Raw genomic sequence first — 18286 nt, 5'->3', positions numbered from 1 at the left:
CCTGTACTCTTAAAGCAAGCTGTGATCAAACCTTACTCATGTAGTTCACACGAACATTGTTCATTTTTCCAGCAAACTGCTTCGTAAGAAGGAAGATGGAACTGGTGATGCCCAACAAACAAACTATCTACCTAAATATGAAAGAGTAAAGGAGGTCTGCCAACAGGCGAAGTACCAAACAGCCTGCGAACAACCTGGACAGGTAAATGACAGTAATCGTGAATGAGACTATGCTGTGCCTGATTGTAGATCTGCAGCTTAATATCAGGGAACAAATTAAAAGTATTGTGTAAAGCATTAGAGAAACCAATGCATGACTGGTGTAGGAAATGAGGTCAGGGGCCACTCACTATTAGCATCAATGTTCAATTTATTTTGCTGGTCTCTTTGAAGCTTTATGTCAGTTGCTTGGTGATTACAGCAATCACACAGCTACTGCCCGTTGTTTGCCAATTTGTTGAAGTTTGAAGTTGTTTAACATAAAAGCATTAACTACAAAGACCAGGTTGTAAACTTAATTATAGCTTCAATTATGCCATGTGATCACCACCAATTCCCCGAGCACAGATGTCACAAGCCACCTGCAAGCAGAACATAAAACAGCTATGGCTCTGAGAACACAGTCTTTGATGTTATTATTCCAATACCAAATATATAATTGCTTTGTATTCTTCAAGATTGATTCCTATCAAGCCCCTAGGTTGGTTCACCAAAATTTATGTCGTCTAGGCCAATACTTTTGTACAATGAGAGAAGAGATTAAACGGAGGGCTCACTTAGCTCAAACATCCCAATTCTGTGGCAGTAATTGAAATGAAGAAGAATTCAAAGATTCAAAGTCCATTTATCCTCAAATTAAATATGCAGTATCCAACCCTGAGATTCGTCTTCCCACTCGTCTTTCATTGGGAATTCTCCCTCTACCAGGTGAAAATGGGTCCCATAGCCAATCTATAAATATATATATATATATATATGTGTGTGTGTGTAGAATTAATGCACAAATTTTGGCAAGACTTGTCTGACTTGTGTTATTTAAGTAGGCTCAGGAAAGGCCTTAGTTCAGAACCTTTTTCCACAGTGTAGACACTTCAGTGTACTACGTACAGTGTTGCTTATAACCCAAGAAACAAATAAGATCAGATTCTCTATACTTATACAGTGATGCAAATGGGTACACACGTGCACATTGAAATTGTACATTCAAATTTTATTTTGCAAGTGTGCCTGCAAATGATGCAGACCAGACACAAAAGCTGACCTTAGCTCTTTAAATAGGGTCTCCATTACTTGAATTATGATACTGAGTCCAATGTATGGATTGTGTAGCAGGTACGTATGAAAGACTTTGTTCTTATTGCTTAGTTCTTGCCCAAAAAAGTGGTGATTATTTATGACCACTCTAACCCTGCCAAATGACATAAAAGACCAACCCTCACCCATGTTCCCACCAGCAACGGGTCACATCCGGAATCTCACTCACTTCTGCCAGCTGACCATATGCTTGATCCACAAAGTACCAGAACCACTTTCCTTCACTCATGCTCCAATCCCTAATCCATGACTCACCTAATTTCTCATTTTTGCTCCACAATGCCCCTGATTCCTGTGCATAGATGTACTTGGCACATACAGGATTTGCCCTGACACCCCAGCCATTGCCACTCATTATGAATTTTGCTTCAACCGTTGTTTCTGATTGGAAACATGTTGCCTTAATGACCTTAACCTCCCATTCTGTTTGATCCTTGTTATTATTCTGATGATTACCCCAGGAAAATTGCATTCAACAAGTCAGCTTTTGCAGTTTCCCTCAGCTCCAAGATTCCACCACCAGACTCTTTTCTCCACATATCCGTCCCCTCCATTTAATATTCTGGATGTCATACCCTTCATTTCTCTATTTATTCTCTGCTTACCGAATTTTAATTACACTTTAGATTTTCTCTTAAACCTCTCGAGTTGAATTAATGGAGTTTCAGATTTTGAGTATCTACTGAAACTAAATCAATTCATCTCTAGTGTTGTGCAATGTACTCAACTGTACTCTCATACAACTTCTACCTTCTCTTCAAAAAAGCTTCCAGGAGGGAGCATTGTAGCCTGGCCAATGCTTTGTTTCACTAAAATCATTAGGAATGACCACAACAAGGAGTTGTCAGACATTCCACTTCTGTGCCAACTTTCTGCACAGTGTACAGGGGCTTCCGACAGCATTACAATGACCAAAGCACCTGAATGTTATTGAGCTTCTCTTTATACACCACTCAAGGTTTCTCAGTGTTAGTTAGAGGCAAGGCAATATCAGAAGGTAGTGGAAAATCGCAACAGGTCTGGCAGCATGAATAAAAGAGAAACAGTCAACATTATAGAGTCATAGAGAAACAGACCTTTGGCCCATCTAGTCCATTTCAAACTATTTATTATTCTGCCTCATCCCACATCAAGCTGCATCTGGACCATAGCCATCCATAATGCTCCCCTCCATGTTCCTATCCAAATTTTTCTTAAACATTGAAATCGACCCCACATCCACCACTTCCTCTGACAGGTTATTCCACACTCTCAGCATCCTCTGAGTGAAGGAGTTCCCTTTCAGATTGACTTTAAATATTTCACCTTTCATTCTTTACTTATGACCTCCAGTTTTAATACTAATTTCAGTTCTAATCCCACCCAACCTCAGTGGGAAAAGCCTAGCTTGCATTTACCCTGTCTATACCCCTCATAATTTTGTATAGCTCTATCAAATCTCCATTCTCTCCGTCTGCTACAATTCAGGGAATAAAGTCCTAACCTATACAACCTTATCCTACATCAAGTCCCAGCAACATTTTTGTAAATTTCACTGTACATTTTCAATCTTATTGATAGCTCTCCTGTAGGTAAGTGACCAGAACAACACACAATACTCCAAATTAGGCCTCGCCAAGGTCTTATACAACTTTAACATAGCATGCCTATCTCCTGTACTCATTACTTTGATTTATGAAGACCTATGTGCCAAAAGCTTTCTTTACATCCTTATCTACCCGTGACACCACTTTGAAGGAATTATGAATCTGTATTCCCAGATCCCTCTGTTCTACTGCATCCCTCAGTGCCATGCTGTTTAATGTGCAAGTCGTACCTTGGTTTGTCGCCATGTGTCTGCATTAAATTCCATCTGCCAATTTTCCATAATACCATAAAGTAGAGGAGCAGAATTAGGCCATTTGGTCCATTGAATCTGCTCTGCCATTTCATCATGGCAGATCCAATTTTCCTCTCAGCTCCAAATTCCTGCCTTACCCCCATATCTCTTCATGCTCTGACCTATCGGGAATCTATCAACCTCTGCCTTAAATATATTTTACATAAAGACTTGGCCTCTACAGCGGCCTGTGGCAAAGAATTCCACTCTCTGGCATTTTTTTGGCCCATTTTTCCAGCTGAAAAATCTGTCAAGTGGAATTTCCTTTGTCAGAGCTGGGAAAGAGAAAAGCAAGTAATTTTGAGCTATGGAGAAGGTGAGTGGGAAGGATAAATATGACAAAGGAATTATCTCTGACAAGGTGAGGTCAGAGTTCCCATGGGGAAGAGTTAATGGAAACTGTTACATGGTTAAAATACAAACAATTGTAAATTATTGCAAAATTCAGGTCAACCTGGGCAATGGAGAGAGGGAATTTCACCTGCAGCCAAAATGACTTTTTGATTTGTTTCTCTTTTTATATTTGAACATTTCTGTGCTTGTTTTTCTCCTGGCACCTCCTGTTCCAATGGAATGCTCATGCTTTTCCTGGTCCCAGGATAAAATTTCAGTTATCCTTGCCGACGAGCCATTGGGGTTGGTGTTTAGTATGCCTGGTGTCCCTTATCAATGAGTGAACCATGCTTACTGCAATTAGTCTCCCACTGAAAATATTTCTGTGATTTGGTATGTCACCAAAGACACTCGCAAACTTCTACATGGGGAGCATTCTAACTGGCTGCATCATTGTCTGGTATGGGGGGAAGCACAGCACAGGATCTACATTAGCTGCAGAAAGGTGTAAACTTAGTCAGCTCCATTATGAGCACTAACCTCCCCAGCATCCAGGACATTTATGAGCAATGCCTCAGAAAGGCGGCATCCATCTTTCAGGACACCCATCCCCCAGGGCATGTCTTCCTCTCATTGGGGAGGAGGTACAGAGTCCTGAAGGCACACGCTCAATGATTCAGGAATCACTTCTTTCCCTCCCCCATCAGATTTTTGAATAGATATTGAACCCATGAACACTACCTCACTATGAATAAACTCATCTCAGGCTTCCAGATGGGTACACGCATCGGTTTTAACTGACATTTCAATGACAAACTCTGCCATCTTCATCGGGATAGTTTGTCATCGAAACGTCAGTTAAAACCAGTATGAAAGCCCAAGAAGAGTTTATTCATCATATATGCTGAGAAAACACTAGATCCTTTTTCACAACTTCACTTCTTTTTTTTTGCACTATTTATTTAGTTTAAATTATATATATAGTGAAATTCACAGTTTTTATTATTATACATTACAATGTCCTGCTGCCGCAAAACAACAAATTTCACGACTTATGCTGGTGATAATAAACCTGATTCTGATTGAACAGCTACTCTGAACTGTTCAGAGGCTAGATTAAGGCAGCAAGTGGTACTCAGCCCATGCTGAAACCAATAATCCTGGGCAGAGTCCAGATCATCTATATATCTGAGGATGTCATATTATAATTTTCGGGCTATAACAGCAGTTTCATGTAAATTCTAATAATATATTAACAATTCAGAAATTATGGTCTACATTTGAACGTCCTCCGTTCACATAGATCAGCGTGTATCAATCCCAAAGGTGGTCAACTTCTGCCATAATCAGGAGCAAGTGACAAACTCTTCTCTGCATTAAAATGCCTTAATGGAAACAGGATTTTTGAACAAAACCACAATAGTCTACTTTATTACATTCCTTTCTATGACCTACAAACACCAAATGTATTTAACTGTAAAATCCGCCTGAATACTTCCATTATAAAAGGATTATCCCAAAAGTATTGGACTCTTTTGTGGTTCTATGTAGCAGTTAGTAATTTTCTGCCCCGTCCCCTGTGAGTCATTGTGACAGAGCCCTGATAGATTGCGTGCTGCTTGCAATATTTAGTTCCCTGTTGTTGACACTAAAAAAACTTGTAAGAAAAATCTTCAAATAGAAATTCATGGGAAATGAAATTGATCATAGTGTTCACCAAACCACTTTTTGATCCTTTCGTATGTTCAGTGAATACCTTGCGTGACTTTTTAGCTCTCACTGTTGAATTACAGCCTTTTCCTTCAAAGCCCATTTTGAAGGGTTTGATGGAAGGCTGATATGCATTACGATAGCTATGAGTCAAGTTGTCCTAAACCTTAAATCACAAAAGAATAAGAGTAAACCAATAAAAATTCTTTAAGCATCAACTTTCAACATTCCTGAGGTGTCGTGTGCAATTGAGATTACAAATGAATGTTAGTCGGGGTGTGCCTGAAATATATCAAATAATTATTAAGCAAACATTTCAGTGACAGAAGCAAACAGCTATAGTGATTCTGGATGTGAACATACTGGTACCACCTCACAAAATGCTGGAGGAACTCAGCAGGCCAGGCAGCATCCATGGAAAAGAGTAAACGGTTGATGTGTCAATCGGAGACCCTTCATCAGGGGTGTGCTGATGAAGGGTCCGTGCCCGAAAAGTCAACTGTTTGCTCTTTTCCATGGATGCTGCCTGGCCTGCTGAGTTCCTCCAGCATTTCCTGTGTGTTGCTTTGGATTTCCCGTATCTGCAGATGTTCTCTTGTTTGTGACATAGTGATACACCGATGATCAAGTGCATCACGTTGCATCAAGTGCTGCACTAATGCAGCAGGGTGGGACAAGTAGCCTCTGAGTTTTCAGATTAGGATCTGGTCAGATTTTGATGGCACTTGTTTTATGGCCAAAGGGAAAGCTTGAACATCTATAGCTGGGTTTACAGACAAAAAGTTCATTTGTGAAAGGCAGGTCGTGCCTTACGAGCCAGATTTAATTTTTTGAGGATGTGTAAACACATTGATGAAGGTAGAACAGTAGATGTAGTGTATATGGATTTCAGCAAGGCATTTGATAAGGTACCCCATGCAAGGCTTATTGAGAAAGTAAGGAGGCATGAGATCCAAGGGGACATTGCTTTGTGGATTCAGAATTGGCTTGCTCACAGAAGGCAAAGAGTGGTTGTAGACGGGTCATATTCTTCATGGAGTTTGGTCACCAGTAGTGTACCTCAGGGTTCTGTTCTGGGACCCTTTCTCCTCATGAATTTTATAAATGACCTGGATGAAGAAGTAGAGGGATGGGTTAGTAAATTTGCTGATGACACAAAGGTTGGAGGTGTTGTGGATAGTGTGAAAGGCTATCTGAGGTTGCAGCAGGACATCGATAGGATGCAAAACTGGGCTGAGAAGTGGCAGATGGAGTTCAACCCAGATAAATGTGAGGTGGTTCATTTTGGTAGGTCAAATATGATGGCAGAATTTAGTATTAATGGTAAGACTCTTGGCAGTGTGGAGGATCAGAGGGATCTTGGGGTCCAAGTCCATAGGACACTCAGAGCTGCTGCACAGCCTAACAGTGTGCTTCAGAAGGCATACAGTGCTTTGGCCTTCCCTGAGGGATTGAGTTCAAGAGCCAAGAGGTAATGTTACAGCCGTATAGGACCCTAGTCAGACCCCACTTGGAGTACTGTGATCAGTTCAGGTCGCCTCACTACAGGCAGAATGTGGAAATCATAGAAAGGGTGCAGAGGAGATTTACAAGGATGGTGCCTGGATTGGGGAGTATGCCTTATGAGAATAGGTTGAGTGAACTCGGCCTTTTCTCCTTGGAGCGACAGAGGATGAGAGGTGACCTGATAGAGGTGTACAAGATGATGATGATAAGCATTGATCATGTGGATAGACAGAGGCTTTTTCCCAGGACTGAAATAGCTAACACGAGAGGGCACAGTTTTAAGGTGCTTGGAGTAGGTACAGAGGGGACGTCAGGGGTAAGTTTTTTCGCAGAGAGTGGTGAGTACGTGGAATAGGCTGCCGGCAACTGTGGTGGAGTCAGATACAATAGGGTCTTTTAAGAGGCTCCTGGAATGGTACATGAAGCTTAGAAAAATAGAGGGCTATGGGTACTCCTAGGTAATTTCTAAAGTAAGTACATATTCGGCACAGCATCGTGGGCTGAGGGGCCTGTAACATGCTGTAGATTTTCTATGTTTCTATTAACATAGAGTGGGTGAATATAAAGAGGAGAATGCGGAAATTAATGCTTTAGGGATATAATTACATTACCATTCATGCCATTAACTAAATTTGAAAAATAATGCAAAGGACTTGGCTGAAGATTGTAATGCAGCAGGTGCAACATCCGTTGCAGCAGCAAATTGCCTAGAAGCCAACGACAACACAATTATAAAAGGAATGTTCAGAGCGCGATGTTTCAGGAACTTAGCCAAGCCTGCTGCTTCCCACTGAGGTGATAACACCCTTTTAAATATTATGCAAACACACAAGGCTGGATGGATCCCTATCAGGAAATTCACCTGAGTGAAGCAGTTAAAACCTACGTTCATGTGGCAGAGTTTTAAAAAGGAGTACTCACTGGAGAAATTACTTTCAGGAATTAGAGAGTTGCTTGAGTATGATACTGTGTGTCATGAAGTTGGAGCAACACGGCCTCCAGTTGATAAGAAGAACTCAGATTCAGGAAGTTGAAGAGAGAATCCAAGTGATGCCAGATATGTGAGAAATGACAGAATTAAGTTGATAATGGCTTATCATTCGGTGCATAATAATTAGAGCAAATAAATGTTGGAAGTCGAAGCCATGTGGCAGATCTACATCAGGAATGAAGTTTAAATAGCCAAGTAGAATCATGAAAAGCCCTGTAAGTTTAGTAGACTTGGAGCTGGAGGAAAGCCTGCAGAAATTAATACTTAAGTTGCATGTAGCCCACTGTTGCACTTTGAGCATGGAGGGGAAATCAATGCATGGTAATAGAAGAAGGCCATAAAACCACACTGGGTCCTAAAATGTTAAAATTATTAGGCCAGGTTGTTCAAAGTTGACTTGTATTCCCTCAAGTGTACAAGGCAGAACAATAGGCTAGTCGAGCTGATTATAACTGTAAAGGGACTTCATGGAGTGGAGAGATGATTACATGAACCCTAGTGAAGAAAACCAGAACGATAAGGAACAATCCTATAATTAAGAAAGCAGGCAGAAGGCAGCATGTTTTCACACAATGCCAAGTAAGAAATCTCGAATGCTTCTCCAAGAAGCAGGGTTAATTAAATCTTTCAAAACTGAAAGATTGTTGTAGTTAGAAGTCTGGAAATCAGCCCCTTTCTCGAATGTCCAGCAGCAAAATAAGTGTGATGCGCTGATAAGTGATGGGGTGTAATTCTTTTTTTTGATATTTGGGATTAAGCATGAGTAGGCCAAAGCAGTGGGCAGAAACGCTACCATATTATCCAACTGGCAGCTAGAAGATTCACAGGAAAATTTCATGTGCCCTTGGGATAAGGCCATATGGATCTTTTCATCCACACAAGTGTCCTCTTTAGGAAAGTAATATTACTTAAACAGAATAAAACTGCACCTTTTAATTTCCAATATAGCAGTTGGTGAGGGTGTGGAGCTGGTATTGAAAAGAATGCCTTTGAAAGAAATGTAATCTAATATCTGCTAAAAATAAAATAATGCAGCATCTTTGAATAGCTTCCTATGGATAGAAATCCATAAATGTTTACGAGCAAATCTACTGAAGATTTACTTGACTATGTTGCAATAAGTTAATATTTCATGGCAGGCAATCTTAAGCATTAAAAACAAGAAAGTATAAAAGCTATGGAGCTTTCACTGGATGTGAGCTGACCACAACAGAGAACTTTTCAACAGAAATGAAAGTTGTTCGCTCTACATGGTATGTGCTTTTTGAAAGAAACAATATACATTAAAGTCCACATTGCCAATTATATGCTATGATTGGACATGTTAGGCTTTTGCTAATTCCATTTAACTGAGATTAATGAGTTTAAGTTGCATGACATTTGTGCTGAGAAATAATTTATATTTGGAAGTACTTACCAAAGAGACACGTAAAAGGTTGTAAAAGTGAGATTAAAAGGCAAGGATTAAAATCTTGCATAATAAATCATTTAAGTCAATTGCAGAAATATAATACATGGATCTGATTCAACATCTACAGTATGTTTATGCTGGTCAAAGCCAAAGAAAACATTTTGGTTTATTGGCCCAGTATTAGAATTTATTTGATGCTACATTTCACTCCTTACTCTGGCTGCAGACCGTGACCTTTCGAAGCCTGTGAAAATCAAAAACTGCAGATACTGGGAAGCCTGAACAAACACAGAAAGTCCTGAAACGGCCAACAGGTCAGGCAGCATCTGAAAGAAGAGAGACAGTTACTGTTTCAGGTCGAAGTCCCTTTGTGCAGATCAGGAGAGAGCAAAAATGAATCTGTTTTTAAGTTGTAGAGAGGAATGGATAGGACAAAGGAGGGAGGTCAGGGCTGCTGTGAGGACAAGCCGTTGATGAAGTGATCTGGGTGTTGGATTAATGAGGGAAATTATAGTGAGAGAACAAGAGCAAAGAAACCTAAAAACAGTGAGATGAGAGCAGTCAGGCAGAGAAAACAGAAACAAAGTGATATCAGAACTGTGAAATGCAGAGCTATCAGGAATGCCAAACCCGTTGGGCTGTGCAAGGGAAGAGAGAAAAGCTAAGCCAATAATACTCCTACTGAATTTGTTCGGGCAAATTCAGATTAGTATTTCATTTTGTAACATCAAATAGTAGCAGGAAAACATTCATTCCTTTCCTTTAGTAATTGATGCATGGGAGCAACAGTCAGACTTTGACAGTTGCCTTGGAGTTACTTAGAAAACAACTTACCAAATACACAGGAGAAGAGATGAGACGAAATATAGAGAAGGATAAGACAGAGGTGAGGGAGATGAGGGAAGGAAAGGAATAGAGGTTAGAAAGATAGGGAGAAAAAGACATAAAAGAAAAGAGAGTGCTGAAGGAGAAATATAATCAGTGAAGAGAAAACTGGGAAGAGGGAGGGAGGAAAAACATTAGGGTGAGAGATGGCCAGAAATAGAATGGAGAATGGTTCAGAGGAATGGAAAATTGAGAGAAGGGTGAAAGGAACAAAGGGCAGAAAGGAACAGATGAAGAATGAGATAGAAAGGAATGGAATGGGGGGGGGACCACAGGAGAGGTGAAGAAGGGAAATAAATGATGGAGTCAAACAGAGCTACCAGGGGACTGACTATAGGACAGTACTAGGAAAGTTGGGAGAGAAAAGAGGAAGAGAAATGGAAGGCAGAGTAGAGTTGGAAACCAGGGAGAAGTTAAGTGACAATTTGAGGACAGAGGAGAGGGAAGATGGGGACAAGTAAAGAAAGAAATAGCAGGGCTACGGTTTTAAAAACTCTTTTGTTGTAAAGCTATTGGCAAATATTAGCAGGAAAATGGAAACATTAACATGGAAAAACTATTTGGCCCCTTACACTGTTTTTATTTCCCTTTGCTTTACGTGTGAGTGGAAGATGTCTGTCCGAGTTGGCCTCGGCGAACTGATATGTCAAAGCCGTTCACTTCGCAGCACAATTACGCTAGTATGTCATGTGTTTTTCAATACAACATTGAGTTGTGTTGTTGTATTAGATGCCGAAAATTATTACAGTGGGTTCCAGTTAATCGGGACCAGTCCATTTTGAGCCAATTAGCCAAAGTTTCATTGAATGGTGTTAAAGGTATATAAAAGACAAACTACTGTTTAATTGGGCAACAAATTATGTAATCAAATGGAATACAGAACAAATTAGAGCACTATCAATACTGTACTATAAAACTGTGTATTTGTTCCTAATATTTATCAATGGAGGAATTAATTCAATGTACACTGCCACGTTCTTTTGATTGACTGTATATGAACAAAACCAGTGCGGACACCTAGCATAGATAATGGACTGCCTTCATACAATGCTATTGATGATAGCATCCTCCAAATCTTTTTCATTGTACCATTCAAGATGATTGATGATACCTTCAAATTCTTCATAGTTTCTAACTTGTTGAAGTAGTGAAATATTGCATTTTCACTTCCGGCTGTTTCTAGGATCTCCAAGCCTGAATGCTTGAAACTGCAGTGAGCAAAACAGTTTTGAACTGTCCTACTGTTTATATCTCACCAACCATCAGTGGCAAAAATCACTTTTTGAACACAAGCATATACAATTGAAGATATTTTAAAATTGTTCACTTTAAGCACAGTGTAGAGACTAACAGCCACACAAGTGCACATGTAGTTAGAAACTTAGTGAGACACTGTTCAGCAACAGTCTCCTGCCCTAACTAAGCAGCATAGTGTCCTAAATAAATGAAAGAAACCTGGCTATTTTCTCGATGAGCTTTTGTTCTTTAAGAGTTGTCCAAAATCAGCATCCACCCTGATTCACCAACTGCATAGTCATTGCATACAATGTCATTTCAGGCCAAACTGCAAACTCAGACTGAAATGAGGCCGTAATGAAATCTTCCGATCAAAATACAGTTTATAGAAACCTGTGAAATGTCTTTATATATTTTGTTCATTCATTAACTGTGGGCACAGTTGGCAAGGCCAGTACCTGTTGCCCAATCCACCTTCAAGAAAATGGTGGTAGCAGTTCTGTTTGGTTAGAATGGTTCAGGAGTGGAGTCAATGGCAGTGCAGGAAAGGTAGTAGTGTCAGAGGTAGGCAGTTTTAATTCTCCTATGTAACACTTAATGTGAAGCTTTGGGTGATTGTTATTTCCCATCACTTTGCATGTTCAAGGCTTCTTGAAATGTTTCAAAATGTGATAGTAACAGGCAGTGTGCACTCTCTACTTAGGCTGACGTGTATTGTGGAAGGGATCTTTCTGATGTGGAAGGAGACCATTTGATCTATTGAGTCGATGCTGGCTGACAGATTGATCCCATTTCCCCACTATAGCTTATTCCCTTTCATTTGCTCATCAAGCCGTTGCATGTGAGGAGTTTGCACATTGTCCCCGTAACTGTATGGCTTTCATCCAGGTGTTCCAGGTTCCTCCCACAGTCCAAAGACGTACCGGTTGGTCGGTTAATTGGTCATTGTACATTCTCCCATGATTAGGCTAGGATTAAATAGGGGGATTGCTGGGCGGCATGGCTCGAAGGGCCTATTCTGCGCTGTGTCTCAATAAATAAACTCCTCCAGGAATACAGCAACCAATTACCCTACCAACTAGCATATCTTCCGGACAGCCTGAGGACAACCCAGATGGTCACAGGAAGAAAGTAGAGCTCCAAACCACCAGCAGCAGAGTTCAGGATTGAATCAGGCAGGTGAAGCTATGAGGCAACATCACGTCCTGCTACACCACTTCATTGTCACTAGATACACATCCTTGTACTGGCTGTTCAAAGCTCAAAAAGTTCAAAGTAAATTTTATTATTTAAGTACATATATGTCACCATGTACAACCCTAAGATTCATTTTTCTGTGGGCATACTTAGCAATTCTTTATTTTCTGGAACTTTCCTCAATTGTTTGCGTCAACCATCGTGTCGCTAATACTTAGAACAGTAAAGCTGCATCAGATCGCAAGCAGTGAATGTGTAAGACGGTGGATGATGTGATTTGTCTTGAGCAGGTTGTTGGAACTGCGCTCATGCAGGCAAATTAATTGCTTTGCAGATTAATAGAAAGACCTGGGTTTTCTCTAGGTGTCAGAAGGTGTAACACTACCTCCAGAATACCAGCAGCCTGTGAACTGGGAGCATCACATTTTACATGAGTGCTTGGCTCACACTGAATGCTATCGAATGGCATTCATCAATAGCGACTGAAATACAGTCATGATCTAACATAGAGAAAGATGCATATGAGAACTCTCTTTTTACATGTCTACATCACCTAAAGAGATGTAGCTATAAGGAGCCAGGCTGAAAGTGTAATCAGCTTGCATCAGGTCTAGATCAGGTTGACATGAGAGGCTGCCCAGCTTTTCCCCATCATTTTCACATTGTACACATATAATAATAGGCATTCTAAACAAGGGAAAAATCTGCAGATGCTGGAAATCAAAGCAATACACACAAATTGCTGGAGGAACTCAGCAGGCCAGGCAGCATCTGTGGAAAAGTGTAAACAGTCAACGTTTCGGGCAGAGACCCTTCAGCAAGAATCCTGATGAAGTGTCTCGGCCCAAAACTGAGTTCCTCCAGCGTTTTATGGATATTCTGAAGAGACATTGTGAAAAAGGAGTGTTGAATGACTTTGTATCTTCTAAGAAGGTTTAGTATTAGATTAGGTCGCAGTATTACGCGAGTCTTTGATTTACTGATTCTTAAGGCCATTCAGTATAGGTACTCATTGCTAAAGTTGTGCGAGTTTATCGAGTGCTTTTATTTTGTTCATTGATTCTATTCCACACACCCCTTTGTTTTTCTTTGCTCCCACACCCTTAAGGAGTTGCTCCAGGCAGTCTGGATTCAACCAGTATGTCCGACATCCACCACCCCCCCACACCCCCCCCACACCAAATCGGAGAGTTCCTATCTGCTGTGAAAAGCCGTGCTGTCACTTTGCTTCATTGCCCAACACAGGAGATTTAATTATATGGGACATTAATTGGTGACCAAGAAGATAGTAACATGCAAATTCCCTAATGTGTGGCTGAGGGCCAGGCAATACGAAGATCAGTCAGGGAAATCCAGCTGATATTCCTACACTCCTCTTCAGTGACTGGTATTGTACACTTTCTGTCAGATACTTATGCCTAATTCATGTGTGCAAATCAGGCATTTCTGTTCACTTTATTAAGTCTGATGATGTCATTGCTTGTGTAATGCCCAACTCCATTACTGCAAATCATCACTTGGAAGCTGGGGGTGTAACTCGGAACAGCCACACAAGAACAGGCGACAGAGCAGACTTGTTGCATTCGCTTTTATTAATGAGACTCTGACACGGGAGGAATGGATGGTGCAGCTTTTGAACTCGCTGTCAACCATCAACCACTAGAGGATTGGTGCAAATCAGTGATTCAGATATTGCAAAGAGGAGCTGGTTATTTACTATAAGCAGATTTCAAAGAAAAGAGAAAAATCAAATAAATTAATGAAGGGGTTGTTCGACCTGACCTAAACTGCAGTGAAAAGAGCTGCAGGACAAAGAGATGTGCACACCTTCACTTGACAAGCTCAGACTTCCCTTAAACATGGTGTGCAGAAAAAAACAGTAACAAAGAATAAATATTACATTTATAATGTCTGGAGAGAGAGAGAAAGAAGGTTCATTAGGATGAAGATTGGAATGTAATACACATGTCAAATATCAAGCAGATCTGAGGGGAAATAAATAACATGGTGGAAAAAATCCTATCAGAATTAAAAAATGTAGACAAAGTAAATTGTTTTGATTAATATTTCTTTCTCAGGTGTTGACAAAAATTATAAGGCACTATTAATTATTTTGAGGATACCATTGAGTACCCTGGTCATGTTCGGTGGATTATTCTTTAAGTCATTAAGTCCTAAACTATAATAGTGACTACATTCAGCAGAAAGGTCTCCACTTGTTTGAGTTTCCTGAGGTAGCTAAAACTGCTTGCTCATGTGAGCATGGTGTCAAATTCAGCAGAGGAACAGAACAAATACAGAAACATCAATAAGACGAGAGTTCTGTGGAAAGCAATGGAGCTGGTAAACTCTTTTGTTTGACCACAGACCCTGGTATACTCCATGTCTCTACTATATTGCCTTGGTCTGATGTCCAGCTAATAAAATGTGAAGGCCCGGCCTGGTATCAAATGCAGGTAGAGGCATCCAATTACGGTAATAAAGACATTAGATTCCTGATTGAAGGATTAAACTATACTTTGTTTTAAACACATGACGACAATGGACAGCTCTGGGTTTTGCCTTGCTCCTTGTTTGCCATATTGTTGTTTGTTGTTGCAAAGTACACTCTACCCTTACCTGTAGGGTGTATTATTCAATTTGAGCTGTGCTCTGGTTTCGAGCAGCTGACACTAAGATAACTTGCTGCATTACTATCAGTCCATTTGTCCTCCAAATGGACTGATAGTTAATTTGTTAATTTGTCTGGCCAAACAGATTAACAATGAGATGACCACATGATCCTCAATTAATGATTCAGGCAATTCAACATAATGGTGTCAAATTTCCCCAACAGACCTGATTCGGGAATGTTCGATGTCAATACATCCCATTGTACAAATATTTAACACATTATAGGTTGCCAAAGCCCCTTGGCCATTGAGTGGGATTAACCTACGTGTTTTAAATGAGCAACTAAAATAAACATACAAGTACTGATATCCCACGCCTATGTTCAGATAATGTAACAGTGGCTTTGAGGTGTTTTGCAGTCAGGAAAGATGTAATAGAAATGCCAGCTCTCTTTTCACATACTAATTAGTATAAAATAATGAATAGAAAGGAACTTCTGAAGTTTGACTTCTCAGTGTTCATTGTTAATTGGGGTTTGTAACGTCTTGCTCTTTATAAATCAGAAGTGGCAATGCGTTGAAGATGCTGCAGGAAGACTCCGGCTTCACAAGTGCAAAGGCACGAGCAAAGTGCACACAGGCAGCAAGAAAAGTAAAAGTCTGCGTGGTCAGGCCTACGGCAGTAACGACTGCGACTGCTCAGGCAGCAGCTACAGGACACGTCCGTTGGAGAGGAGGAACCAGAGACAATTCCTCAGCATCCACTCAGCTCACAGTGAGTACACAGTGGGTTAACATGGTGGCACCTCCCTGGAAACGGGTCTCTGGTGCCACCTAGTGGCAGACAAATCATTTCCATCCTTAACACTAGGTCAGTTTTAATAGTTTATTACCCAGAAGATCTAGGGTCAGGTCAGCCAAGGACAAGCATGTTGCCTAGGCTCATTTGCTGCATGCTTAGGCAAAGAGATTCTTGTGGTTGCTTCTGGGCACCGTCTCCGGAAAGGAGGACAACTCCCAGCTAATCCAGTGGACTGCAGATTCCACATGCTATAATGGCCACTCAGATGCCTGCAGACATTTAGGGCAACTCCAACAAGGGAAGTTCTGAGTCACGAGCAAAGCATTCCTGCTCCATTTGGTTTTAAAATATCAATAAAACTATTTAGTTAACTTTTTCAAAAACACAAAAGATTCTGTAGATGCTGAAAATCTTGAGGAACACACAAAATGCTGGGGGAGCTCAGCAAGTCAGGCAGTTTCCATGGAGGGAATAGATAGATAGATAGATAGATACTTTATTCATCCCCATGGGGAAATTCAACTTTTTTTCCAATGTCCCATACACTTATTGTAGCAAAACTAATTACATACAATACTTAACTCAGTAAAAATATGATATGCATCTAAAATCACCCTCTCAAAAAGCATTAATAATAGCTTTTAAAAAGTTCTTAAGTAGTTTACTTAAATACATTGAGTCCTAACCCCGGCACTTTAACATATCTTACTCCTGGCGGTTGAATTGTAAAGCCGAATGGCATTGGGTCAACACCCTTTGTAAGGACTGCTGATGAAGGCCTGTCCTGCCTTGAAAGAACCAGGAAAGCTTAAAGATGTGTTGGCAAAGCTATAGGGCTGGATTTCTTAACAGCTGGAAAAACTATGGTAGTGTGAATGGTAGAAAAAAAACACTGGCCTGTCTTTTTTAATGATTTTCTGATAACTAGGTCCACCACCCTGACTCTTCACTAACAATTAGATGGTTCAACCCCTTCCACGATGAGGGCAGCCATTGTTAAAGCAAGATAATATGAAAAATTCTCACTGAGAGTTTCCCACTGTACACAGTTCTTTAGTGATATGGGTGTATGTGCACGATGAATATCTGTATATTAAAAATGTGTCTCTCCTGTGAAACAGAATTTAAGCACCGCTTCCTCCGCACTCGCCCGATCCGCTCAGTTTCTGTCGAATTGGAAGGCGAGGTGTATGACATTGATCTGGAAATCGAAGAACTTGAGTCGCTGATGCCAAAAAATATTAGCATGGGCCTTTCTCAAGAAGAGAAAACAGCTGGTGAAGGAGAGCAAGGCAGCAAAGTAATCGCTGAAGACAGTAGTAAGACCCATGAATCAGTGACAGATTCAGTTAAAGTCACACACAAGTAAGTTTGGCTTATACCCTGAACAGCCATATTCTATAACATTTCAGAGCTATGCTTAGAAATTGCACAATTCATTGTTAATGAAAAATCAGTAGTAAATGAACTTTAAGCACTAAGCCTGTGATTTTCCTTCTGAGGTGTTGTGTCTGATTCATCAGCCCACAGAGGAGCCCAGACATGTGCAGAGATTTTCTGTCCACGCCTGGAACCTCTGCCAGGATTTCAACAGGCACATATACAGCTGCATCAGCTATGGGCAACTTTTGCAGCCATTCACAATGCTTTCAGGGAGTATGCTGTGGTTAGCATGGCCCAGTTAGACCCAAGGGCCTGTTTCTATATTACTCATTGATGTTACTCAAAGGGAGCCTGACTGAGCATTCCTCACACTGGGGAACCTGGCTTTGGGAGATTGCCCTCAAGTGATATATTTACCCCCATCTCTGTCACACACTTCCCCTTTGGCCCTTGCCTATCCAGTTTAAACCTTCACCAACCATAATCCAACTCCCAATCAGCTACACTTCCAACCTGACACCAGTCCGTCACCTTCCCCTCAAGACTAACTACCTCCCAGTCTGTGCTCCCCTTCCAAACTGCCTTCCTCCCCTCCTACCTACCGTTGTGACTGTGAACGAAGTCACCCGAGAGACACTGAAGCTGCCGGATGCAGAAGTCTTTATTTAGCAAAAGAAAAGCAGCAGGCATCATACTTGAGACACTTGGAAGAAGAGACCTGCTTGACCCAACATTACACAACATTTTTATATGCTGAAGATCAAACGTAACAGGAGGACAATTCTATAGTTACATGTATCTACGATGCTTCCTTTGAATTACATATAATTTTCAAATACCTCCAACTTCACACCCACGCTCCAGACACCCAAAATGAATGTTAATCTCCACTGACACTACAGCTGCATTCATGTATATGCAGGCAGACAGCACAGGTGAATGGATGTTTCCTGGTTTGCAATAATGCCAGTCTGCAGCTCTAGGAAGACCATTGTTCTGGGCTGCATTTTAAATTCAATCTACAATC

General features: G+C 40.8%; 1 protein-coding gene across 13 annotated transcripts in view; it reads left to right on the top strand.

Annotated features, from left to right (window-relative positions):
• Positions 1-18286, top strand: part of sulf1 (sulfatase 1) — a 316869-nt gene that overhangs the window by 266699 nt on the left and 31884 nt on the right. For all 13 annotated transcript variants that reach the window (XM_073040863.1, XM_073040831.1, XM_073040854.1 and 10 more), the window contains 3 exons: positions 73-202; positions 15639-15849; positions 16998-17241. In XM_073040863.1, the coding sequence (XP_072896964.1) occupies positions 73-202; positions 15639-15849; positions 16998-17241 (585 nt within the window). The remainder of the gene's footprint in view (positions 1-72; positions 203-15638; positions 15850-16997; positions 17242-18286) is intronic.

Source organism: Hemitrygon akajei, chromosome 1 (genome assembly GCF_048418815.1).
Source record: "Hemitrygon akajei chromosome 1, sHemAka1.3, whole genome shotgun sequence".
Lineage (NCBI taxonomy): Eukaryota > Metazoa > Chordata > Chondrichthyes > Myliobatiformes > Dasyatidae > Hemitrygon > Hemitrygon akajei.
The sequence above is the reverse complement of the archived record's forward strand: the minus strand, read 5'-3'. Positions and strand labels throughout refer to the sequence as shown.